The 26,779-nt window shown below is 48.6% G+C and overlaps 1 protein-coding gene across 2 annotated transcripts in view; it reads left to right on the forward strand.

Moving 5' to 3' along the window:
- The window catches only part of ccdc187 (coiled-coil domain containing 187), a 44,071-nt gene continuing 17,292 nt past the window's right edge, over positions 1-26,779 (forward strand). Inside the window, exons 1-5 of one of the 2 annotated variants that reach the window (XM_060852318.1) lie at positions 1-36; positions 1,617-1,718; positions 18,072-18,134; positions 19,047-19,176; positions 23,298-23,388. In XM_060852318.1, coding sequence (XP_060708301.1) covers positions 1,670-1,718; positions 18,072-18,134; positions 19,047-19,176; positions 23,298-23,388 — 333 coding nt within the window. In that variant the 5' untranslated portion in view covers positions 1-36; positions 1,617-1,669. Of the gene's footprint in view, positions 478-1,616; positions 1,719-18,071; positions 18,135-19,046; positions 19,177-23,297; positions 23,389-26,779 lie in introns of both variants that reach the window. The other variant, XM_060852317.1, reaches the window with a different exon arrangement.

The following is a 26,779-nucleotide window of genomic DNA, read 5'->3' on the forward strand; positions in this document are numbered from 1 at the left end:
AGCATCAACAGAGACAGAGAGAAAGAAAGAGGCAGGGTGAGGAACAAACAGAGAGAGAAACACAGGGAGAGTGAGGAACAAACAGAGAGAGAGAGAGAGAGAGAAAGAAAGAAACAGGGAGGGTGAGGAACAAAGAGACACAAATAACAGGGAGGGGGGAGAGAGACAGAACAGAGAGGGGAAAGAACTAACAAAATAACGGAGAGAGGAGGTGAGGAACTAAGAGACAATATCAGGGAGAGAGTGAGAGACAAAAACGGAGGGGGTAAGGAGCTAACAGAGTGACAGGGAGGGAGAGACAGAAACAGAGGCTGAGAAACTAAGTGAGAAAGTAATAAAGAGAAGACATTGATGAACTAACAGAGAGACAATGTAACAGAGACAGAAACAGGAGGTTAGGAACCAACAGTCAACAGAGAGAACAAACCGAGGGAAAACCCGAGAGAAGAGAGAAACAACGAGAAAAATAACAGAAGGGTGAGAGAAACTTAGAGAAATACCAAGAGAGACAGAAACGGAGAGGAACTAACAGGGAAAAGAGAAAACAGAGGGAGGAAAATGAAGATGTGTTAAACTAGCAGGGAGAGAGAGAGAGATGTAAAGAAGTTGCGCGGAGTGAGGGGAAGGGGTGGGGGCGGTGGGAAGGAAGGAGGAGAAAGAGTCTGTGTATGTGAAGGAATAAAGAGGGAAACGGATTGAGTGAAGGGGTGAATTCAGAGAGGGGGGGGACACAGAGCCAGGATTGGTGACAGAGGCAAGTTCGGCTCCTGAACCCTTCAGCAGAAACACTCCGGGAGTTAACATAGAGAGAGAGAGTGAAGAGACCGGACTGGGAGCCGCCGGCGTTACTGTTCCAGACGGAGCGAAAACCGGACTCGATCCGAGAGTCAGCCCGTGACCAAACAGCGTGGGCCAGGGGAGGGGGATTTGAGGGGGGTGGGGGGTGTTCTGAATTTACGCTTATTGCTAATGTTGTAGAGGAAGGTGGAATGGAAAATGTGGGTGTACTTGGAGCCTATGTCCTGCACTGTGTACACAGGGCAATGCAGTGAGCTGACTCACTGGCTCAGCCTGGACATTGTCACACATTACAGTTCATCCTCCCCACTGTGGAGTGCCACATCAGGACTAGGTGAGGGGCATTGTGCCTCCTCGTCACCTGAATCCTTGCTGCCTCTGGTGTCAGTGCATAGTTGCTGTCAATACCCCACCCCAGTTGGTTTCCCTAATTTGAGATTTTGAGCTGCAGGTATTAGCAAGCGCCACACTCTGTCCCAGACATTTATTCCTTACTGTCTCAAAGTGAAGATTTGTTTATGAAGCCTCCGCCCTGAACATTCTTTTCCGCACCTCAGATTTGTGGTACACCACCCATTTTTCCCTGCTTCCTCCAGTCTGACTTTTTAAAAAAGCCATTCGTTATTTCACCTGGCCAGATGTGATCTAGCTCTGCTCATTTACAACTCTTCAATCTTTGGCTTCTTCCTTCTCCTCTCTGGGTTTATCAGTTTAATGTTAAAGTTTATCATTTAAAATTTTCTAGTGAGCTGCAAAACTTATCCCTGAACAGTTTGTCCATCATCCAAGACATTTTTGTGTGTCTTTATTTTAAACAGCTAATTTATTTGGATGATCCTAATCCAGATTTGAAGGTCAAGTCTAAGCAACAATGACTGAAATCGCAATCGATCAATCCAATTTACCTCGAGTACGAGAAGGTGAGAAAGAGTTGAACTTTTCTGCATAGTTTAATATACATTCCACATGTGTCTGTGTTTTTCTGTAATTGCTTTAGCACCTTCAATTTGATTTATTGCCAAGTGCATCAATAACTTGTATTTATATAGTGCCTTTAATGCAATAAAGTGTCTCAACTGCTTTATGAGATTGGAGATTACACAAAAACTGGCACCCACCCAGAATGATTAAGGCGAATGGACCAGGTTTTAGGACAAGAGACTCAAGGATGAACCTTGAGGAGATGAGACTTAGGAAAGGAATTCCAGAGTGAAGGGTTGAGCTGGATTGAGGTAGTTTGGAGATTAAGACAGGGAGGATTGAAAACATGTAAACAACCTCAGGAAAGTTGGATGCAGAAGTGTCGAACTTGTAGCTCATGTGGACAATTGTGGTGTGCGTTGTGCAAATGAATAATGTATAGGATATACAGTGTTGACAAAAGCTGAAATGGCCAACTGTCCCTAGCACCTTGTAAATGTTGGATGTAACTGAGTGAACAATTCATCGTTCTAATAAATAATTAAAGAGGCTACACTGCTGAATCCTCCTGAATTTGAGCTGTTGTCCTGTCAGTTCCCCTTTTTTATTCTCGGTCACAAATAGTATAGAGTAGTTTAACTGTACAGACCAAACCAAACCAGAGATATCAAGAAAACTTCACTCTCTCTAACGGTGTGCTGTACCTCTTCTAGGGTGTGTTTGTTGACAATTGCAGCTGGATTTGGACGACAGTGAAATTTGGATTAAATTATGCCAACTGGAGCAGTCACCCTCTCGCTTCTGCATGTTTTATTTTCACTGGAAATCTCATAAGGAAAAAAGGTCTGCAAAGCGAATAAAATATTTAATGTACTGCTTCTCAGTTCGAGAGTGGGGTCCAGAATAAATAGATTCTGAATTGGCTCTAACTGCAGCCTTTTGTGCCCTGTTCTCGGAGTTGGGCTGTTTATCCAACACCAGGCAGGGGATGTAAACATCAATAAATAGTCAGCAAATGTTCTTCTGCAACAGCTATTTTATTTATAATGTCAAAACTCCACAGTTATTCACAATCCATTCTCCTAAAGATCGTCTCTTAAGAGGATCAGAAGGAAAGGCTGATGCAAGAATTCTTTCTTGAAGCAGGAAAGCTGTCAGTGCGATGGGAAACTTGGACTGTCCTTTTGAATTTATCCCTTGGGCCAGCTGTTCTGATTTGCAAATGAAGGAAGCAGTTTTGATTTTGTGTCAGACTGTCTACCTTGAAATCTGGTCTCCTTTATGCTTAACTCCCACATTCTTTGGGGATGGTGCATGCAGCCACCTTGGCTGTTTCTGCCTTCAACACTTACCCCACACACTCCCTATCGTGTCTTTTTACATCCTTCCTGCCCTCCCGATTTCCTAGAATCGCTCTGCCCTTGGTATTCCTGTGACCCCTAAACCTGTTCTGACCTTGTCTCCTCCTCTTCCCCACCCCACCCCGTCGCCCGTAAGGCCTCTTTATCCTAACATAACATTTTCCCTCTTTCAAGACCTATCTGATTAAACAGGCTGTACTAACCCCTGTGGTCACATTGATATTGGAAATGGTAACTGTCACCACTGCTGGGTGAGTACGGGGCAGTGGGGCATAACCTTAAAATTAGATTTGGGCCACTCACAATGATAGTGAGAAACACTTCAAGCAAAGGTGAATGAAAATCTGGCTGTCTCTCCTCGAAAATGCTGCTGACATTGGACAGGGTCAATTGAAAACAGTGCATTTTTGTTCAGTGAAGGATAAAGGGAAACTAAAAGGAGTTGTTGCAGTTAAGATACAGATCTGTCATGAATGAATTGGATTGCTGCCTTTTGCATCAGTAGTTCTTCACACGCTCCAGGTTGTCTCCTGTGAAACTGGAATATAGCAAAATATTAGACATTATATTAGACTCGATATTAGACACGGTGGTGCCATTGTTTAAGAAGGGTGGTAAGGGAACTGTAGACCAGTGACCCTGACCTCGGTGGTGGGCAAATTGTTGGAGGGAATCCTGACAGACAGGATCTACGTGTATTTGGAAAGGCAAGGACTCATTAGGGATAGTCAACATGGCTTTGTGCTTGGGAAATCATGTCTCACAAACGTGATTGAGTTTTTTGAGCAAGCAACAAAGAGGATTGATGAGGGCAGAGCAGTAGATGTGATCTATATGGACTTCAGTAAGGCGTTCGACAAGGTTCCCCATGGGAGACTGATTAGCAAGGTTAGATCTCATGGAATACAGGGAGAACTAGTCATTTGGATACAGAACTGGCTCAAAGGTAGAAGACAGAGGGTGGTGGTGGAGGGTTGTTTTTCAGACTGGAGGCCCGTGACTAGTGGAGTGTGACAAGGATCAGTGCTGGGTCCTCTACTTTTTATCATTTACATAAATGATTTGGATGCGAGCATAAGAGGTACAGTTAATAAGTTTGCAGATGACACCAAAATTGGAGGTGTGGTGGACAGCGAAGAGGGTTACCTCAGATTACAACAGGATCTGGACCAGATGGGCCAATGGGCTGAGAAGTGGCAGATGGAGTTTAATTCAGATAAATGTGAGGTGCTGCATTTTGGGAAAGCAAATCTTAGCAGGACTTATATACTTAATGATAAGGTCCTAGGGAGTGTTACTCAATAAAGAGACCTTGGAGTGCAGGTTCATAGCTCCTTGAAAGTGGAGTTGCAGGTAGATAGGATAGTGAAGAAGGTGTTTGATATGCTTTCCTTCATTGATCAGAGTATTGAGTACAGGAGTTGGGAGGTCGTGTTGCGGCTGTACAGGACATTGGTTAGGCCACTGTTGGAATATTGCGAGCAATTCTGGTCTCCTTCCTATCGGAAAGATGTTGTGAAACTTGAAAGGGCTCAGAAAAGATTTAGAAGGATGTTGCCAGGATTGGAGGATTTGAGCTACAGGGAGAGGCTGAACAGGCTGGGGCTGTTTCTCCTGGAGAGTTGGAGGCTGAGGGGTGACCTTATAGAGGTTTACAAAATCATGAGGGGCATGGATAGGATAAATAGACAAAGTCTTTTCCCTGGAGTCGGGGAGTCTAGAACTAGAGGGCATGGTTTAGGGTGAGGGGGAGGAAAAGATATAAAAGAGAGCTAAGGGACAACCTTTTCATGCAGAGGATGGTACATGTATGGAATGAGCTGCCAGAGGATGTGGTGGAGGCTGGTACAATTTAAGAGGCATGTGGATGGGTATATGAATAGGAAGGGTTTAGAGGGATATGGGCTGGGTGCTGGCAGGTGGGACTAGATTGGGTGGGGATAATGATCAGCATGGACAGGTTGGACTGTAGGGTCTCTTTCCATGATGTACATCTCTATGACTCTACCTATGACTATCACACGAAACAACAAAGGAGTAGGCCATTCAGTCCATTGGGCCTGGCTAACTCTTTGAAAGTATGATCCAATCAGCCTCATCTCTCTGCTCTTTCGCAATGGGTCTGATGAAATTTACCCTTTCCCATTTGTGCAGTTTCAACTTAAACAATACAGTTGAATTTGTTTCCAGCCACCCTTATAAATTTGCATTGTTTGTTGGGGGTCACAAATGGAATTCTCCTTCAAGGGGTATATGCACCCTACTGTTGGACATGTACCCGTGTGCTCACGGGAGTTGATACAGGTCAGTATCGTCGTCCCATGTCAATGCTAGTGTACCTCCCCACTCCATATGGCTGTGTTTGGGGAGTAGGGAAGCCTGTGTGTGCCTTCCTCTGGCAGAATAAAGCCATTCTATATCCTACTGTAACATAACGTGAAGAATAGGCCTAAGTGACTCAGTTGTCTTCTTCCTCAGTATCTGTGCGCTTGGGCTTCAGCCTGGGTTATGTTATTGGTCATGGTAAGCAATCAAATGGAAGTTCACATCATAACCTAGCAGGTTGAAATTTAAAGTTCAGCTTTAAAAGTAAGTTATTAGAGAGAGAGAGAGACGACCAGTGTGATGGTTTTACCTGAGGATCACCAAGCCTCAGCTGAGGGGAGAGGTCGAGAAGCAGCGTCCTTCGTGGTAACCTTAGCTGGAGTAAGAATTCAACCCACGCATCATTCTGCAAAGCAAACCAGCCATCCAGCGAACTGAGCTAACTGACGTTGTAAAATCCATCATGCTCACAAATGTTCTCACGGATAATCCCCGCCACCCTCACTAAGTCTGGGCCCGTATATGATCCTGTTCCCACATCGCACCCACGTATTTGACAGTTAACTGCACCCTGAGGTGAGCGTTTAAGGCATGTGCTTGTATCAAACTTTCTCAGGGAAATTGGGAATGGACAGTTATTGCCAGTAATGCCCACATCCTGGGAATGGTTAACATTTTAAAAACATTCCCAGCTCCAAGTGAAGGTCTCTTTAATTCTCTTGGTGGACATTGGGGCCTGATTATAGATTACAGCTGCACTATCCCTTGTTTACTCATAATCCAAAACCAACATGTTTGTATCCAAAGCTTATTGACAGCTGCATACTCACCTTCCAGCATCTAAAGGAGTGGCTGTACCTCACCTACTAATTCAGGTCCCAGAACCAACTTCAAAATAGTTGTTGAGGAAGCTTTGTCTCTTTAAATTGTTTTCTTTGCTCTCCTTGTGAATGAGGTTCAACGTGGGGATTTTGCACAGCTCTCCACCTCTTCAAATTCAGTCCATCCCCTAGAATCTGTCTTGCCGATTTGCTGGTGTCACTGGAAAGAACCTGGATATCCTTGTTCTGAAGAAGACTCCCCAGATTCTGAAGTCGGTCCACACATCTGCCTGGACCCTAGTACCCCTCTTACAGATCTCTGCATCCTGTCTAAGTGCTTGACATCTTTTCTACAGTGTGGTGCCCAGGGTTGAACATAAATCACCAGTTCGTCCCCAGCTGGAGAATCAAGGAAGTTTGATTTAACGTCCTTTCTAGAGCCATGGAAAAGCTCCAGCGCCTGAATGGCTGTTCCATTCACTGCTCCTGTAGCTTTTTCCCCTGTTTATAACATCCCTCAGACCCATTGATTTAATGTGTGTGTATGTGAGACTTTAATTCTGGACCCTGACAACTCGGGACCACCATGGCTTGGGGGATGTTGAAGTTAGCTAGTGAATCCTCTCCGGCTGCTACAGTCAACATCGGAGCGAATATATTTGTAATAACCTGGGCAGCTCATCCTGCCCATGGTCCTGTGTGTGCACGGGGCTTCTGCATGGAATTTTGTGAATAACTTGTTGCTAATGTCAAACCTTCTGCAATCACAAGTCTCCCCACCCCCCATTTCACAGAGTTTGCATGTAGCTGTGCTTACAGCCCCATCTGTGAGGCATTAACATCTGAATGAGTTGCTGCACTCAGCCTGACATTCTCTGCTCCAAGATCAGCCATCTCTGTATCAAAGGGGGCTGAAGGAGGAGAGCTTATTTCTGTTTGCAAAGGGATGGTCTGTTCCCATCTGTTCTTTTCGCAGCTGCAGAGTTCCTAAGCACACCGACTTTTTTTTCAATTGAGATGTGTTCTTGGAGTTTTCTTTAAAAAAAGGTGCAAGAACAATCTTGATTTCTGAAGATTAATGGGAGATGTAGAGTTTTTTTTACATCGTCAGTCTAACACTGGATTCTGCTGTAAACCAGACACCTATTAGCTTTCTGTCACATGTGCCGGTAAGAATTAGGTGCTCTCTTAAGAGAGGTTGATGCTGCTTTACATTTTCAGGCAGCTGGCTTCAGCATTGAGTATTCCCAGCTGAGATCAGAAAAAGTGGAAGACTTGAATTTCTGTAGCACCTGTTGCAATTTTAGGGTATCCCAAAGAGCTTTAGAGACACTGTCAAACTTCCTCATGCTGGGTCAGCCTCATACACACACAGCAGGATCTTACAGGGGCATGAATGACGTGGACTATGGTGAAAAACGTGGTAAAATCCTGAGAGATGTCCAGTGAGGCTATACCCAATCTCAACATCAGGAACAACCTGCTACATCTTTTAACAATGTTCCAGGCGACGAGGTGAGATTCTCACCAGGCAGCAGTAATTTAAGGTGATTATGGTTTGCTAAAGTAACTGCAGGTATCACCTCATTAATGTATACTTAACTTGGGTTTATTGTAGTCACATGCATCTAAGTACAGTGAAAGGTTTTGCTTTGTAAGCAGTGCAGACAGGTCATAGCAAACGAGGGCATACTTTCTGTCATATCATCCACCGCAGGTAAACTAGAGGATTCTCAACATGGACGTCAGTGTGGGTCACCAGAGGACCTCCATGTTGGATACCTGTCATCAGTATCTCTGGGCATGTTCCATATGCACGCACAATACACATCCCATGTTCATGGCCAACAGCATCTGACTAATGTGAGCCTTGAAGAGCCCTCCTGGCTTTTCTCTGACCCACTTACAGTATGTTTCTGCACTTCAGTGCTAAACCTGAGCACTGTAATACCATTGTCATGGTGCAGCAAAGATATTGTGCACTCCAGGGACACACAGCCAGCTCATGGACTGGACCAGGCTGCATTGCTGGGCTATTCACTTCCTCTCTCAGCACTTGCTTTGAACTTACCTGGATGCTCACAGCATTCCTGCCTTGTCCCTCAGGTAGACTCTCTGTGCTGCTGCGTTGCCATGCTGACACAAAGCCAGGAATTCCGTCATGGTTGTCAGCAGGCCTCGGTCACATCAAGGGGAGTACCTTCTGGTCCCTGGGTCCTGGCATAGGAAGCCAAGGGCAGCCTCTGATACCAGTCCAGGAGCTTGGACACTAAGTCAGTCAGCTGCTTAGAGTGACCAGAGTAAGAATGTGAAAGGTAAGGAGCTAACAGTAGACTGGACACAAGCCGTCTTTACTCTTCCTGCCCTGTTGTGGGCTGTTTTCCTCCTGGAATAAGAGAGAGGCAATGGGTGATACAGCTGTTAGTGTTGGTGCAGGTGGCGTGCTGTCCTGAGTGAGTTAGGAGGCAGCACACAGTTGGGGTAGGTGACAGTGAGTGAGAATGGTAGGCCATGGGCCTTGGTGGGAGGTGAGTGCAGGAGTAGATGGAGAGTGAGTGAGTGTGGGGTATCAGAGAGGAGGTGCTCATGGACTTTCCTCCCCCACCGCTGTGCATTCTGCAGGTGGCTGAGACCCGGACGGCACTGGTGCTGCTTTTCAGAAGAAGCTTGCTGCTACTTGATGGATGGCAAAGTCATTTCCGAGGGCAGTTAAGCATCACCCACATTGATGTGGGACTGGAGTCACATAGGGCTACACTGGCTCCTTCGCATTAGCAGCTGCTGAGTTTTTAATAACAAACTGGCAGTAATACCAGTTATTCTTATATTTTTAACGGAATTTGATTTCTCATTGTCATGGTGGGAATTGGGAATGCCTTCTCTGTATATTATTTAACATCCATTCAGAGGATGTGGGTGTCGTAGGCTGGACCAGCATTTATTGCCCATCCCTAGTTGAGAATGTGTGGTGAGCTGCCTCTTGCACCCCCTGAATCAGGGACACCCACAATGTTGTTAATGACGCAGTTCCAGGATTTTGACCCAGCGACACTGATGGAACGGTGATATATTTCCAAGTCAGGATGGTGAGTGACTTAGTGGGGATCTTGTAGGTGCTGATGTTCCTATCTATCTGCTGTCTTTGTTGTTCTAGATAGTGGTTACCGTGGGTTAGGATGATGTTGTCTAAGGGACCTCAATAAATTTTGACAGTGCATCTTGTAGTTGGTGCACACTGCTCGTGCTGAGCATTGGTGCTCAAGGGTGTGACTGACTGTGGATATGGTGTCAGGCCTCTTGTGTGTTGTTAGAGCTATACTCACCAAATGTGTAGACAGTGTTCTGTCATGGTCTTGACTTCTACCATGTAGATGGTGGACAGGTTTTGGGGAGTCAAGAGGCAAGTTACTTGCTACAGGAGTCTTAGCCTCTGACTTGCTCTTGTAGCCACAGTATGGCTAGTCTAGTTCAGTTCCTGGTCAGTGGTAACCCTGGGGTGTTGATAACGGAAGATTCAGTGATGGTGATGCTATTGAATGTCAAGGGAGGATGGTTAGATTCTCTCTTAGTGGTTGCCCACTATTTCTCTGGATTAGCAGAACCATTACACACTGTAACCACACCTTCCTGGTTGGGGTTGATAATTTACTGATCAGTAATAAATAGGTTGAAGCAACATACTGAATGGGAACCTGAGTGATAGCTATCTAAATCTTCTCTTCTATCGTATCTAACACCCATCAGTTAGCTCAAGTTCCTTGGGCCATTTATAACCGTACAAGACAACACCCCTTCTTGGGTTCCCATTCATCTTGATATTTATGCAACCATTTCCAGTGGCTCCTGTACCACTCTGAGACAGTATCTGTAACCTACAAGGTAGCACTACAACTAACTGCTTGCTGATGGATTCCAGATTATGTAGGAGATTCAGAGCATAAGAAATGGGTGCAGTGTCACAATATTGTAAATAATGTGCATGCTTCATTCAAATATTCACTCATCTAATCGATGGCTGTTCTGAGTCTTGATGGGAGTGAGACTTCACTTGGACTTCTGAAAACTGAGTTGTTTTCAAACTTTCCATCAACATCGTGTCCCTTGGCAGAGACCAGAGCTCCTAAACGTCTCCATCTGTCTGTGTGGCTTGATTTTCCTCTGTTCTTTATCCATCTTTTCCGATGTGGTGGATGTACAGTATGTATTTACAAGCAGCAATTACAGCACTGCACAGCTCCAGGAGAGAATAGTTTGAGGCTGTGGTTTGCTGACATATATTTTGAGTGACTGGCTGCAATATGTTGGGGAAGAATGGTTTTGAACACCTCGGGGCACTTCCTCCTTTCCATGGCTCATTTCCTTAACCCTATCCACTTGTCTCATCTCCCCATTATCTCCAACATCGTCCCAACCCTGGCTAATATTTTCTTTCCTCCCCAACCACACCACCCCATCTCCCCCTGTCTCCATTCCCAGTCTTGAGTCGCCATGTTGTTTGAGGTTTGGTCAGATGCTCACTCGCTTGCTGCCCTGCTCCCACACACTCTTGCAGTTGAGTCTCCCAGAGTTTGGCTGGAATTTACAGGCATTGAGATTCCTCTTTTCTTCCAATTTCCCTTTTTCCCTCCTTCCCTCCCTCTCAAAGCTGTTCCATGAGTTGAGGTCTCTTCTGCTTATCCATGTTCCTAGTCCATTCCTCACAGGCCAGGGTGAGACCATCCAGCCTCGTGGCACTCATTGCTATAGAGGGCTGTGGAGGCCAACTCATTGAGTGTCTAAGAGAGAAACAGATCGGTTCCCAATTGTTAAAGGGATCACGGGTAATGGGGAAAAGGCAGGAGAATGGGATTGAGAAACATTATCAGCCATGATCAGATGGTGGAGCAGACACAATGGGCTGAATGGCCTATTCTGTACTTCACCAGTGGCCCCACACATTTCCTGGCAACAGTCTGTGATCAGAAGCCAGGAATCTGGCAGTTTATTTTTGTTGTGGGGTTTGCTGGGACGGTGAGCAGTGAGGGAATCTCCCGCCCTCTGCTCATTTAAACCTGGACACTTCAGTCTGCAGGGTCTGAGGCGAAGTTGGGATCTTTCTGTCCCATGAGGCCTGTTGTGTGTATTGGAAAATACACATGCATTCTGTTCCTGGGCCGGGAGCCAGGATTCCATTGTCGGACTAACTCTGACGTCTCCTTGGCAACATGTACAATCCGGCCCCCACTGCCAGTCGTTCCCTTGACCTGTCTGGGTAGTGGGGTGGGATCTGGACTGCACAGTCCCAAGTCTCGGACTGGCACAAGTTGTTTTCTCAAGGGAGTGACCTTTGGCCTCGTGCTTCCAGTGGCTGCCTCCTGTTTGGCAGTTGCCGTGGGAGCAGGCGGATTACATTGGGAACGTCCTCCAGTCTTATCCTGCAGCTGACTGAACTGTGTTTCCAGTGAATGAACAACTACCTCCGTCCTCACTGCATTAAAACAGTGGGCAGCTGAGTTGTTGATGCCATAGGAACAAGAAGGGGGCCATTCAGCCCTTTGAGTGTGTTCTACCATCCAATTAGGTTATGGTTCCATCTGCCAATCATATTCCTTAATAGCTTTGTCAACAAAAGTCTCTCTCAATCTCCTGCTTTAAATTATTCGAGGTACTCCCCTCCTCCACCGCACCCCACCACCCCTGAAAAAAAGACACAAGTCTCTGCAGCTTTAAGGGAATGAGGCCTCAGGATTGATTCCTTGCTTTGTGCTGTGTACATCGTCATGGCGATAGGGCTGCAATTCAGACTCAACACCCAATGGGCTGCGATTCAGACTCCACACCCAATGGGGTGAAAACAGGACCTGCATTTTTATAGCTCCTTTCATAATCTCAAGACGTTCCAAATGCCTTGCAGTTGGTGGAGTACATTTACAGCCAAAGAGGAGGCAGCAAGATCCCACTGACTGTAAGGTGGTCATGATCAGATCAACTGTTTTAATGATGCTGTCGTTTATTGTGGACTGTGGCTAATTTCTTCAGGAAAGATAAGTATTAGCTGGGTCAGCCTGTTGTTTCACAGAATTATTACGGTGTAGAAGGAGACTATTCGGCCCATCGTGCCAGAGTCTATTATCTACTGCCAAACTCTTGCCTCTTCCCCATATCCCTGGACACAACAACTATCCAAAAAAAAGTCCAATACACTCTTGAATTCCTCAATTGAACCAGCCTCCTCCTCATTTACATAACACTTTAAAACTAACCCCTCTCATTTGTGCTACTTTTACAAGTTGGAACAGCTTCATCTGATCTCCTGGGCAGAGCGGTAGACATTGTCTATGTAGACTTCAGTAAAGCATTGGATGAGGTTCTGCATGGCAGAGCAGTTAGATCACTTGGGATTCAGGGCGAGTTTGGCCGTTGGATACAAAATTGGTTTGAAGATCAGAGACAGAGGATGGTAGTAGAGGGTTGCTTTTTGGACTAGAGTCCCAGGACCAGCGGTGTGACACACACATCAGGGCTGGGTCTACTGCTTTAGTCAGTTTGTAGGTGACACTGAAGGTTATCTCGGTACAATGGGACCTTAATCTGATGGGCCATCGGGCTGAGGAGTGGCAGATGGAGTTTAATTTAGATAAATATGAGGTGCTGCATTTTGGTGAAACAAACCAAGACAGGACTTGTACACTCAGTGGGAAGGGCCTGGGGAGTGTTGCCGAACAGAGACCTAGGGGTACAGGTGCACTGTTCCTTGAAAGTGGAGTTGCAGGTAGATAGGGTGGTGAAGAAGGTGCATGGCTTCGTTGGTCAGAACATCAGAGACTGAGAGGTGACTTTTAATATAAAATCATGAGGGGTGTGAATGGGGTGAAGGGCTAAGGACTTTTTCCCAGGGTGGGGATGTCCAAAACTAGAGGGTGTGGGTTTAAGGGGAGAGATTTAAAAAGGACCAGAGGGGTAACCTTTTCACGCATGAGCTGGTGCGTGTACGGAATGAGCTGCCAGAGGAGGTGGTGGAGGTTGGTGCAATTACAACATTTAAAAGGCATCTGGATGAGTATATAAATAGGAAGGGTTTAGAGAGGGATATGGGCCAGGTGCTTGCAAATGGGACTGGGTCAGATTGGGATATCTGGTTGGCATGGATGAGTTGGGCCAAAGGGTCTGTTTCCATGCTGTATAACTCCATGACCCTACTGTGTTCAGCCTATTCATGAAAATCTCAATCACATCTCCTTTCACATACCTTCTCTCCAGGGAGAACAGTCCCAATGTCTTCAATCTGTCCTCCTAGCTGCACTTTCTCATGTCTGGAACCATTCTCATATTTTGTTTCTGCACTCTCTCCAATGCCTCCACATCTTTCCTGTTGTACAGTACCCATGACTGCACACAAGTCTCCTGTCCAAGTTCAGCATCTCCTTGCTGTCATACTGTATGCCCCTTTTGAAAAAGTCAAGAGCACTGTGAGCTTTACTCTCTTAGATTACTTACAGTGTGGAAACAGGCCCTTCGGCCCAACAAGTCCACACCGACCCACCCAGACCCATTCCCCTCCATTTACCCCTTCACCTAACACTATGGGCAATTTAGCATGGCCAATCCACCTAACCTGTACATTTTTGGATTGTGGGAGGAAACCGGAGCACCCAGAGGAAACCCACGCAGTCACGGGGAGAATGTACAAACTCCACACAGAGAATTGAACCTGGGTCTCTGGCGCTTTGAGGCAGCAGTGCTAACCACTGTGCCACCATGCTGTCTCTTCCCTCTGTCCTTCGATGATCTGTGCACAGATACACCCAGAGCCCTCTTCTGCTGTCCCCCTTTAGAAGGGAAACACTATTTTATGTCATCTTTCCGTGTTCTTCCAATCAAAGTGCATCACCTCACCCTTCTCTGCATTCAGCGTCATCTGCCAGCAAGCCACTTCCTCCACTGACTTTTCACTGACCTGTTGGGAGTTCCACACTAACCCCTTCACACTTTACAATTCTTCCACGTTTAGTGTCATCCGTGAACTCTGCAAGATCCAGATCATTAATACTTGTCATGGGTTAACATCTCATCAAAAAGGTGATGTATCTGGCTGTGCAGCATTCCCTAGTGACTGCACTGGGAATTTCTGCTGGGGGGATGGGATCCATCCCTGGGGTAGCTCACTAGATTCCAGCTGTTTGATGTTGAAAAGGGCTCTTTAACACCATAAGACATAGGAGTGGAAGTAAGGCCATTCGGCCCATCGAGTCCACTCCGCCATTCAATCATGGCTGATGGGCATTTCAACTCCACTTACCTGCATTCTCCCCGTAGCCCTTAATTCCTCGAGACGACAAGAATCTATCAATCTCTGCCTTGAAGGCATTTAGCGTCTCGGCCTCCACTGCTCCGTGGCAATGAATTCCACAGGCTCACCACCCTCTGGCTGAAGAAATGTCTCCGCATTTCTGTTCTGAATTGACCCCCTCTAATTCTTAACCACAGGCAGAGCAAAGGGCCTGCTGTCCTTTTCTGTGGGATTTCCAATTTCTACCAGTTCAACAAAGACGGCTGGGCAGTGAAATCCTGGCTTCAGTATCTGATTCGTGTTGAGTTACTGCATCCTGCTGAGGGAGCAGTCGGTGTGTTTTAATGGAATGTGGTACTTCTGGGCTTAAGATAGTAAAGAGATCGGGGAGAACAGAAATGGACCCAGCCACTGGATCTGTTAATTTGTGATATGTGAAGCGTAATCAGGAAATTTGATCCTAAGTTGATTAAGAGCTGAGGCCACACTGGTGCTGCTGCATGGGGCTCTGGCTGCAGCCTCTCCACTGGGCCCTGCGTTGTTTGTGGATGGGGTAAGGTGCACGCCTACCTCAGGGCAAAACCTGATTGGACTTGCCCTTCTAAGACCAGAAACACCCGTGAGATTTAAATGAGCACCTGATTGGAGCTCCCTGTGCTAAAATTACTTACCAGCAAAATGTGCATTTTTAAAAGAAATCAGTCCGAAAGATTCTGGCGCGCTTAACAGCAGATACCAGGTGAGGATTGCCCCATTTCCAACATATCCGGTTTTTGTTGCTAAGTGAAGGGTATGATTCAATGTGGGAGGAAAACCCCAAACTCAGCAGGAATTCTTTCCAGGTTCAAGCTGATCTCATTGTGAGTGTAATAAGGGCTATAACCTGCAGAATGGGAGTTGGGAATTGGTGAAACAGATATAAACATTCTTAAACTGCAAATGGAATCGAGACCTGACTTTTAATTAAGTCCCTCGGTCTTTTTAGATTTCAAGGGAAACAGGCTGTTTTGCTGTTCCTGAGAGTTTTAATAAAAGAACTCCACTGGACTGCTTTGACCGGTCATCTGCAGGGTTTTATAGATTAGAAAAGTACGTGGTTGTATTGTTCCAACAGATTTCTGTCACATTTTCCCAAGGGGGAAATTTTACGATATCATTATGAATGCTTGGTTGTGTATCAAAGGCTGTGAATATTTCTGATTGGGCTTCTGAGTTTGAGGTTTAATTGACAGTTTCAATAGGCTATGAAAGGTTGAGAAGTCGTTGTGGTGTCTAAAAGGAAGTTTGTTTTATAAAAGATTAATCACTTGAGATTTAAAAGCTTTGAATGGGTTTCATGAATGGAAGATTTCATTTCACATTCAAATGTATGTGAGCGGGAACTGTATTAGATTGTGATAGGTTTATCACACTCTCATCTTCACATGGAGCCTGAAGTCTTTCTGTGTTGGTATTGAGGAGAAAGTGAGGTCTGCAGATGCTGGAGATCAGAGCTGAAAATGTGTTGCTAGAAAAGCGCAGCAGGTCGGGCAGCATCAAAGGAGCAGGAAATTCGACGTTTCGGGCATAAGCCCTTCAGGAATTCCTGATGAAGGGCTTATGCCCGAAACATCGAATTTCCTGTTCCTTGGATGCTGCCTGACCTGCTGCGCTTTTCCAGCAACACATTTTCAGCTTTGTTGGTATTGGATGAGTTTCTGTGGTGACATGGGTAGGGTATGAAGGAGCATGGAGGGTGGGTTATAGTGAGAGCTGGCATCAGGTTGGTATGTAGTTGGGTATGAGAGGTCATGTGGAGTGGTTGGCAGAGAGTCTAAAGGGCCAAAGGACGAGTTCCAGAGAACTGAGGTGGGCCCTCCAAGCAGTCCACCTGAGTACTCGCCTTCCCCACTCCCATGGATGCCTTGGAGCTGCCTCTGGGTTCCCAGGCCTGACTCCATCCTGGATGTGCCCATCACCCCCACCCCCAGAGTGGGAATGGCATGGTTCGGATACTCCGTATTGAGGTGGGTTTGGCAATTCGAGAAGATCCTTGACCGACTTGCCTTGCTGGTGAGAAAACAGCGCTGTGTCTGCTTTAAAGCTCCCAAATCCAGTAGATTACAACTCTCGCTATAACTTAATTTAGCCCAGGTTGCCTGCTGAGGAGCCAGGTTTGCTGGCATATCTGGGGCACACAGTAGGGAGGGGAGGCAGAGAGTACAGGAGGCGTACAGTTCCCATTGCCCGTCTCTATCCAATGTCCCTGTTATAAAGTGTGACTACATTGAGCCAGATTGAAGGATAAAACTGGGCTGGTTTGCGATGCTGCACATGGTAGAATAGTGCTTGATGCTGCATGGGGCAGGGATACATGGGGCTTCTGGCTGTGTGCTGGGGGAGGGGGTGGTGAGGGAGGACACTGGAGGGGGTGGCTGGGGGTGGGGGGAGGGGGTTATTGTTTCCAGTCCCACTTGCACCCTCCCAGTCATTGGGATGGTGCGGCCACAGCTGAGCAGAAAACAATGTGTCAGGTGGAGAGAGCAGGTACTGCCCTTCACTCCTGCTGCTGCCTGAGGGATTTAGGTCCCAGTCACAAATCACTTTGACTGGTCACTGTGAGCAGCTTTCACTGAGGTCTGAGCCAGACTAAAAATAGCTGTTCCAGTCAAGCGAGCCTTTTGTCTGACTGGGATGTTTAAACGGATACATTTCTTCTGACGTCATTGACAATAACGTCAGAAGTGTCTGCTTTTAATGACAGGAGCCATGTTTCATGTAGCAGTATCAATGCTCAAAAGGGGAATATTTATATCCAGGAGACCTTTCCGTTAAGAGCTTTCAAAATTTTTGAATTTTATAGAATACAAGGTCATTCAGTGTTTGTGTTGTATTTTGTAATTATTGCAATGTAGATTACGGTGCCCCCTCCACATTGTTGCCTTCCCTCAGTACTGCACTGGACTGTCAAGCTGTGATTATGTACTTGAATCTGAGACTGGGGATGGACAACCTTCTGGCTCAGGTAGAGGCTGGGTTGCACTGAGCTGATGCCGTGTTTATCCTAGCTCAGCTCTTTTGTGCCACACCGTGTAACTCAACTGTTCAATTATACCCTCTGGGAAAATGCTGTCATTAGTGGCTGTGGTTCAGCTGTCTGGGCCTTGAGCTCTGCGGGAGCCTCCCTAAGTGTCTCCAACCCTCTCCTCCCACAAGATACTCCCTGCCTCCTCACCCAAGCTCTCAGTTAACTGACTGGATATCTTGTCCATCCATACTGTGAAGCACCTTGTGAGATTTCACGCCATCGAAGCTGTTGTTGATTGTTTGTGGAAGTCATCAACTACAGACTAAACATAGTTCCTAGGGGATGTTGCCTTTGTAAAACAGAGCACATGCTGTTTGTTTTGCTTGCGACATACTGCAGAGGCACAGGGTGTTGTAGTGTGCAGGGGAATGGCTCTTGGGTAAGAGGTTGCTTGGCCCTTTGGGCGGTTTATGTTCCCAGTTATTGGCGCCTGTTTAGTGGGCGTTTTTTTTTTAACCAACGATGTCTGCTGTGCCCAAAACCATTTTAATTGCCCTCTTGTGTTGCAGTGTGCCGTGGGTTTGCTGTCTTGGAGGATGGGGCGTTAGCACACAACCTTCAGGAAAAAGAGAGTAAGTGGAAGCTGACCTTAGGGCCTCAATCAAACACCTGAGCCTGGTTCGGTCACAGACGGGCAAATTGTTTACATCCAATTGGTCCTTGGCTGTCTTTTCGAGAGGCAGTGGGGTCAGGGCAAGGCCAAGCTGCAAGATTGACGTAGTCGGTGACGAATTCTAACCTCATCCAAAATGGGGGCTTGTGCCCCTGTCTGGGGGAGCTCAGAGGGAGCAGGGCTTCAGGTTGCACTCACTACCCTTGGGCTCGGATCACTGACACAACTGGCAGAGATTCGGACTCAGGAATTCACTCTTGTTACGGTCGGAGTGTCTCAATGCTCATGGAGAAGGTTTGAAGCCATGAGGAAATTGAGGAGCATGTTAGGGAGGAGGGTATTTGAGGGGCAAAGGGGAAGGGGCAGGAAGGAGAGGGCACTGGCTAGGAATATAGCTGAAGGCTGGTATCTTTTGGAGTGGCTGGGGGTAGGTGGTAGTCAGGGCTGGGTGGAGGGGAGGAGGTGCGGGAGAGGGGCATGAGGAGCTGGGGCTGGATCAGCTTCCAGACTTGAGCAGTAGGATTGAGTTGGTGATTGGGACGGTGCAGACAGAGGGACAAGGTTGGCCAGGGAGGGATTCATTAAAGGAGCAGGCGAGTGGGTGGTGGAGAGGGAAGGGGATGTGTGACTGAGGACATTAGGTGAAATATCCTAATCGCCGTGAAATCCCCATAACCCCAGGTGATGCAGGAATGTAAAACATGTTGACCACTGAGATTAGGACCCGTGTGCACGAAGGAAGGCAGAGTTTTCTAGAGTCAGCTTCTTTGGAGTAAAGACGAAACCAAAGTTACTGTTACTGTGTAACTCCCCAGCGATGGGGAGAGTTGTATGTTGCTAACGAACGATGTCCTGTGTTGGTGCTCCCCAGTTGAACAGCACTACGCTTCAAACATTGAGAAGAACAAGTTGGTTCGGCAGGATGTCTGTGTGGCCAAAAAGCTGCAGGACCAAGAGGAGTTGGAGGCCAAACACTACAGCCGGGAGCACCAGCAAGAGATGTACGTAAATCAGAGGGGGGGGGGGGGAGGAGGGGAGTGAATACAGGAAGAGTGGGGTTTGGGGGTGTGGAGGAGCCAGTACAGGAAGGATTGGGTTTGAGGGGCGGGGGGAGCGAGTAGAGGAGGAGTAGGGTTTGGGGGCTGGGGGAGTGAGTAGTGATAGGATAGGGTTTGAGGGGTGGGTGGGAGCGAGGAGGGGTAGGGTTTGGGGGGGTGGGGGGAGTGAGTAGAGGAGGGGTAGGGTTTGGGGGGGTGGGGGGAGTGAGTAGAGGAGGGGTAGGCTTTGTGGGGTGGGGGGAGTGAGTAGAGGAGGGGTAGGCTTTGTGGGGTGGGGGGAGTGAGTAGAGGAGGGGTAGGCTTTGTGGGGTGGGGGGAGTGAGTAGAGGAGGGGTAGGGTTTGTGGGGTGGGGGGAGTGAGTAGAGGAGGGGTAGGGTTTGAGGGGTGGGGAGGGCGACCGAGTAGAGGAGGGGTAGGGTTTGAGGGGTGGGGGGGCGACCGAGTAGAGGAGGGGTAGGGTTTGAGGGGTGGGGGGGGGGCGACCGAGTAGAGGAGGGGTAGGGTTTGTGGGGTGGGGGGGGGCGACCGAGTAGAGGAGGGGTAGGGTTTGTGGGGTGGGGGGAGTGAGTAGAGGAGGGGTAGGGTTTGAGGGGTGGGGGGGGCGACCGAGTAGAGGAGGGGTAGGGTTTGAGGGGTGGGGGGGGCGACCGAGTAGAGGAGGGGTAGGGTTTGTGGGGTGGGGGGAGTGAGTAGAGGAGGGGTAGGGTTTGGGGGGTGGGGGGGGCGACCGAGTAGAGGAGGGGTAGGGTTTGAGGGGTGGGGGGGGCGACCGAGTAGAGGAGGGGTAGGGTTTGTGGGGTGGGGGGAGTGAGTAGAGGAGGGGTAGGCTTTGTGGGGTGGGGGGAGTGAGTAGTGATAGGATAGGGTTTGAGGGGTGGGTGGGAGCGAGGAGGGATAGGATAGCGTTTGAGGGGTGGGTGGGAGCGAGGAGGGATAGGGTTTGTGGGTGGGGGGACCAAGTAGAGGAGGGGTAGGGTTTGAGGGGTGGGGGGGGCGACCGAGTAGAGGAGGGGTAGGGTTTGGGGGCTGGGGGAGTGAGTAGTGATAGGATAGGGTTTGAGGGGTGGGTGGGAGCGAGGAGGGATAGGATAGCGTTTGAGGGGTGGGTGGGAGCGAGGAGGGATAGGGTTTGAGGGGTGGGGGAGGCGACCGAGTAGAGGAGGGGTAGGGTTTGGGGGCTGGGGGAGTGAGTAGTGATAGGATAGGGTTTGAGGGGTGGGTGGGAGTGAGGAGGGATAGGGTTTGGGGGGTGGGGGGACCGAGTAGAGGAGGGGTTGGGTTTGAGGGGTGGGGGGGGCGACCGAGTAGAGGAGGGGTTGGGTTTGAGGGGTGGGGGAGTGAGTAGTGATAGGATAGGGTTTGAGGGGTGGGGGAGTGAGTAGTGATAGGATAGGGTTTGAGGGGTGGGTGGGAGCGAGGAGGGATAGGGTTTGGGGGTGGGGGGACCGAGTAGAGGAGGGGTAGGGTTTGAGGGGTGGGGGGGGCGACCGAGTAGAGGAGGGGTAGGGCTTGGGGGCTGGAGGAGTGAGTAGTGATAGGATAGGGTTTGAGGGGTGGGTGGGAGCGAGGAGGGATAGGGTTTGGGGGTGGGGGGACCGAGTAGAGGAGGGGTAGGGTTTGAGGGGTGGGGGGGGGCGACCGAGTAGAGGAGGGGCAGGGTTTGAGGGGTGGGGGGGACCGAGTAGAGGAGGGGTAGGGTTTGAGGCGTGGGGGGGACCGAGTAGAGGAGGGGTAGGGTTTGAGGCGTGGGGAGGACCGAGTAGAGGAGGGGTAGGGTTTGAGGGGGAAGCAGGGGAGACCGAGTAGAGGAGGGGTAGGGTTTGAGGGGGAAGCAGGGGAGACCGAGTAGAGGAGGGGTAGGGTTTGAGGGGGAAGCAGGGGAGACCGAGTAGAGGAGGGGTAGGGTTTGAGGGGGAAGCAGGGGAGACCGAGTAGAGGAGGGGTAGGGTTTGAGGGGGAAGCAGGGGAGACCGAGTAGAGGAGGGGTAGGGTTTGAGGGGGAAGCAGGGGAATAAGGGGGCACAGATTTTGAGGGTTGGAGCAGGATAGAGTGACGGAGCAAACTCCAACAATGGAGCTGTGCGGAGGGGCCTTTTTGGGAGGTGGGGAGTGTCGCGAGTAGCAAGGAGCAGCTCCCCAATAGGAGTGAGCAGGATGGGGAAGGGGGAGCTGAGGATACAAGGGGCAATGATCCAACTGAAATGTGTGGAAAAACCATGTTCAGGTGGCTTTTTACTTAAGGAGAATAATCTGTGAAATGATTTACTGAGAGCAGTATGAGGAACACCGTGATCTCCCCTTTGAGCCCTGGCTTTACCTGAGTCATTGGGCCCGGTTCCCAGCCGAGACCAACATTACCCTCCTGCAGCTCATGGGCAGTGTAACTAATGCAGAATGATCAACTTCTGAATGCTCCATCCTCTGGAGCTGAAACCATGCCCTGTTCTCTCCCTCAGGATCCAGTCAGTCTCTCTGTCTCCAGTCACACTCAACACCCCATCCTACCCTTCTGGTGATACTCCTTCACATCTGATCTGAGCAATGTCCAGACTTGGCAGCTTGCTCCATTACAGTGGAGCTACCAGAACACCCCCTTCACCTGCCCTGGACTCCTACATGTACAAACCCAGTGCCCAAAACGTGTCTGTGTGTGTTGTCTTTAGTGACTGGAACCTGTCAGTACAAAGTGCGTGCGTCCAACAGCAGACACAGCCTGGGGTGGGTATGTCAATTAGGGAGCAGCTTAAACAAGAGGTGAGTTTACGTACATCACATACATAGCAGTGAAAGTGGCTGTGATCTGTTTCTCTCATCCTCATTATTAACCTGGAGAGACAGTGGCGTCGTCAAGATTAGAGTGGTGCTGGAAAAGCACAGCAGGTCAGGCAGCATCCGAGGAGCGGGAGAATCGACATTTTGGGCAAATGCTGTTCGTCAGGAAGTTTAGATTAGATTAGATTAGATTAGATTACTTACAGTGTGGAAACAGGCCCTTTGGCCCAACAAGTCCACACCGACCCTCCGAAGAGCAACCCACCCAGACCCATTCCCCTACATTTACCCCTTCACCTAACACTACGGGCAATTTAGCATGGCCAATTCACCTAACCTGCACATTTTTGGATTGTGGGGGGAACCAGAGCAGCCGGAGGAAACCCACACAGACACTGGGAGAATGTGCAAACTCCACACAAGACAGTTGTCTGAGGCAGGAATTGAACCCGGGTCTCTGGTGCTGTGAGGCAGCAGTGCTAACCACTGTGCCACCATGCTACCTGAAACATCGATTTCCCTGCTCCTTGGATGCAGTCTGACCTGCTGTGTTTTTCCAGCGCCACTCTAATCTCCAGCATCTGTAGTTCTCACTTTCTGACAGTGGAGTAATGCCAATGGGTTAGGAACTCAGAGGGCAAGGCCAATGCCACAGGTTCAAATAGCACCACAGCAGCTGGCAGAACTTGGAACTTATTAATAAATCTGGAATATGAAGCTAGTATTCAGTAACGGTGACCATGACAACAATCCTCAATTGTGAGAAAAGCCTATCGGGTTCACTAACCAGCCACCTTTACCTACATGGCTGCAGACACACAGGCGTGTGGTTCACTCTGAATCGACTGAGTGAACCACAGCACAGTTCCAAGGGCTGAGCAAGGCCCCAATTCCATGCACAAGAATAGAGAGAAACTTAGTGCAAGCTGGAAATTGTTCCCATGTTATCGACCTGTAGGGTCCAGTCTATTGAGGGGGGGTGCTGGGGAAAGAGGTGCAGCAGTGCTGGGGAGGGGGGATGCTTTCCAGGTGAGACTTGAGACCAAGGCACCATCTACTCCCTCCCATGACACTGTAAGATCCCAGGATAATTTCCTGCTCATTGTCAGTTGCTGATGGTGAGACCTTGCTCTGTATAAATTAGCGGACACCTTTCTTCCATTACAATAGGAGCCAGGCTTTACGTGTATTTACTTGGCTGGACAGCACTTTGGGCCATGCTGAGGATGTGAAAGGTGCTATTTAAGTGCAAGTCTTTCTTTTGTGAGGTAACTGTGTTGTTTTTGGGCAGTGAGGAGCTGGATTCACAATACGCCAAAGTTGTGCAAGAGGAGATTGAGAAGCACATGGCAGAGAGTCTACAGCGGGAGGAGCAGGACAAGGTAGGCCTTATCTTCGGAATATGGTGCACGTTTCCCATTTGCGGTTCCACTGGGCCTGAAACCGGTAACTGTGCTGGAACTCCCACTCCCAGGTGTTTCTGAAATGCTAGCGTGTATCCAGGGGGACATGTTTACTCCCTCTTTATTCCCAGCCAAGCCTCCTCCTTGAGCAAACGTAATGCTCTTCCCTTTCTGAACGTGGTGACTCTTTCTGGCGCTCAGTGCCATAAGCATCAATAGCCCTTTCCCTTCAGTCAAGTCAGGGATCTACAGCGTGGAAACTGGCCCTATGGCCCAACTTGCTCATGCAGCCTGGTTTTCACAGTTTTAACTGGTCCTGCCTGCCTGCCAGGAGCTGGTCTTCATGTTTAAGCCCAGGTAGACTCTGCAAGCTGTTGAAACAGTGATGTATGGTTGAATCCAGTGACCATTTCCCTGATCATCCTTCAAAGTCCATGTATGCACACTCAGCTGCAGTTACTGAATAGTCACGGACTGGGCCCCCTGCTCCCTGGGCCTTGAGCTCAGTGCCCCACGGGGCCTGTTAAATGTTCAGCAATTTAAGTCTCCACCACCTACTCCACCCTGTTAGAATCCATGGCATATCATGGCAACAGTTTGAAGGAATGCGGTTAGTGCAAATCTACTGCTTTTGCCCAGTTCCTTAGAGTCAAACCTATCTCCTTATGTCACAAACTGGCCGTATTAGCCCTAACTAGTCTAGACATGACTGAAATCCCATGAAAGTGGGATGAGCGACATGCGATGTAGTCACCTGTTCTTAGAGTTAAGTTATTCACTAATCAGTGGCTAGATGGAGTATCCAAAACTGAATGTCTGTCTTTCTGTCTCTGTCCAGCATTGACTTAAGTCCTGTCTGTTTTCACCAGTGAGTGATGAGCTGACTGGACTGAAATCGAACTCCCTGAGCTCATTCCTTCACACACTTGCTGCCACCAGGTACAACTGTGCTGTATATTTGGGCCAGAGTTGGACAGGTTTGGAGTAGGGAAGGAGAACTAAAGCAGACTGGTGTTTTCAGCTTTCAGACAGGCCAGGCTGCTCAGTGTTTAACTGCAACATGGGCTTTCAGCCGCAGGCAGGAAGCTTTAGTGCCGTGAGACACTGTTCTGATGAAATTTTAGACCATTGATTTGGATTTGTTAAATAATGGATGAAGCTCTGGTCTGTTTTGCAGCGAGAGGGCAGTTTCCCTTGAGAGCTCAGTAGTGCAATTTAGTACAACACTTCTTCATCACTGTTTCTGCTAAAAACCCCTTGGCTAACTTCTGAATGAATTGAGAGAGACATACAAATCATCCAATCTGTCTATGAATGAAGTTGCTAAAATTCAGGGTATTCCTCTGATTTTGTTCGAGTTGTTGAACTGGCTGATACAGAATTAAACTCCGGCTCAGGTTTGTTTGATCCCTGGCCTGCTCGAGGGTTTTATGGAGGCTCTACCTTTGCCTTGCCCTGGGAAATGTGCTCCATGAGCCTTCTAACCAACTGTCTAGTCTGTCTATTGGAGAAATATGCGAGCTCATTACCTATCTGTGCACCTACAGTGGGTGTGTCAGTGTGAGTGTGATTGCTTTACTGGTGTAAATGATAACAACTGTACTGCAACACTAGGTACAGAATCAGTGAGGAATCCAGTCCCTGAAGCACAACTCCTTCCTTTTTCTGCTTCTTGTGAAAGAGGGAGCTTGCAGTGAGTGCATGTGCCTTGTTTGTCAGTGGGAAGCTCAACGAAACAGAGTGGTGATAGCCCAAGAGAGTTGGCAAAGGCTCAACTTAGAGTTTCATGTTCAGCGGAAATAGGGACAATGTATGATTGTAAAATGGGATTGAATTACATCCAAACGTCCTATTTGAATTGCCCACTACACTCGAATCCCAGATTGCCTGGAGTGTATTTTGTCTTCACACCCTTGGGAGACAGACAAACACATGAAAATGATGCTTGCCACATCGAGAAGGAGTGACTGTTGAAATGGTCAGGTTGTATCGGAGGTTCTGTCTGTCTACCCGTGCTGGCAGTGACTGTGGCATTTATTCCACCTTAATCACATGAAGCAGTGAGTCTTTGTTCCCGCCCCCGCTGTTGTTCCCTTCTCTCTGCCTGCGTTTGTTTTCACTAGAGATGGTTCTGAAGTTCACCTTAGGAAGTGGCTTTCTTGTGTTTATAGCCAGACCTGGTTCAGCAGATCAATTCCAGCTCCATAAAGAAGGCTGCTTTTGATTTTTGATTTTACTGAGGCTACTACCCGTGTCTGGTTTCTGAGCTATTGGCCTCCTACAGTTGCCAGCCTGTGCTCAGTCTCTCTGAGTCAGTACCTGGGGAAATGGGCCAACACGCTGAACATAGGACAAAGTGTTTCCACTTGTGGGCGAGTGCAGAACAAGGCCCATAAACACAAATACAGCATTAACGAGTTGTTTTGCAGCAGTGAGAGGTTCTGGACTGCAGGCCGGCACCAACACAAACTGCTGAAGAGGCTCAGCAGGTCAGCAGCACCTGTGGAGAGAAACAGACTCTTCTCCAGAAATGTCAGCTTGGGAAGAAGACTTGCATTGGATAGGGAACGTGTGCTCTGTTTCTGTCTCAACCCCCTGAGTGTCCCCAGCGTTCTCGGTGATTACTTCCAATTTCACAAAAGAAAGTGCCTGTCAGAGTGCTGCAAACCCCCACCCCCCCACCCCCCGCCTCCCCCCGTGTCTAATACACTGTGACAGTGCTGTACCCCCCCCCGTGTCTAATACACTGTGACAGTGCTGTACCCCCCCCCGTGTCTAATACACTGTGACAGTGCTGTACCCCCCCGTGTCTAATACACTGTGACAGTGCTGTACCCCCCCCGTGTCTAATACACTGTGACAGTGCTGTACCCCCCCCGTGTCTAATACACTGTGCCAGTGCTGTACCCCCCGCCCCGTGTCTAATACCCTGCCTCTCCCCTACACACACAGACACACACACTCCCTGCCTCACCCACACTCTCTGCTTCCCCCTTCCCATTCGTACCCACCTCCACCTCACAGGGGATGTTGGTGGATGGTTCGGATGGCCTCGGAGGGGTTTGGGCTGGGAGGAGCGAACGGGGTGTCTCTGTGGAAGGCGTCAGGGCTGGGAGCCAGGGGGGCGTGGGGTGTGTAACGACAGACAGAGCTGTATCGATGTGCCTGGGGCTGAGGGGCTCATTGAACACTCGGTCTGTGCGATGATGCTGACATTGCAGTTCCATAGAAATACGGAGACTTGATAGATATACAACTCCTCATCCTGACTCTATCCCATCACACCCTCACTCAGACCCTTTCCCCTCTTGGTGCTGATGCTGCTGGGCCACTCAATGCAACTCCAGGATTCAGTGACAAAATGAATCCC

Source organism: Hemiscyllium ocellatum, chromosome 37, assembly GCF_020745735.1.
Source record: "Hemiscyllium ocellatum isolate sHemOce1 chromosome 37, sHemOce1.pat.X.cur, whole genome shotgun sequence".
Taxonomy (NCBI): domain Eukaryota; kingdom Metazoa; phylum Chordata; class Chondrichthyes; order Orectolobiformes; family Hemiscylliidae; genus Hemiscyllium; species Hemiscyllium ocellatum.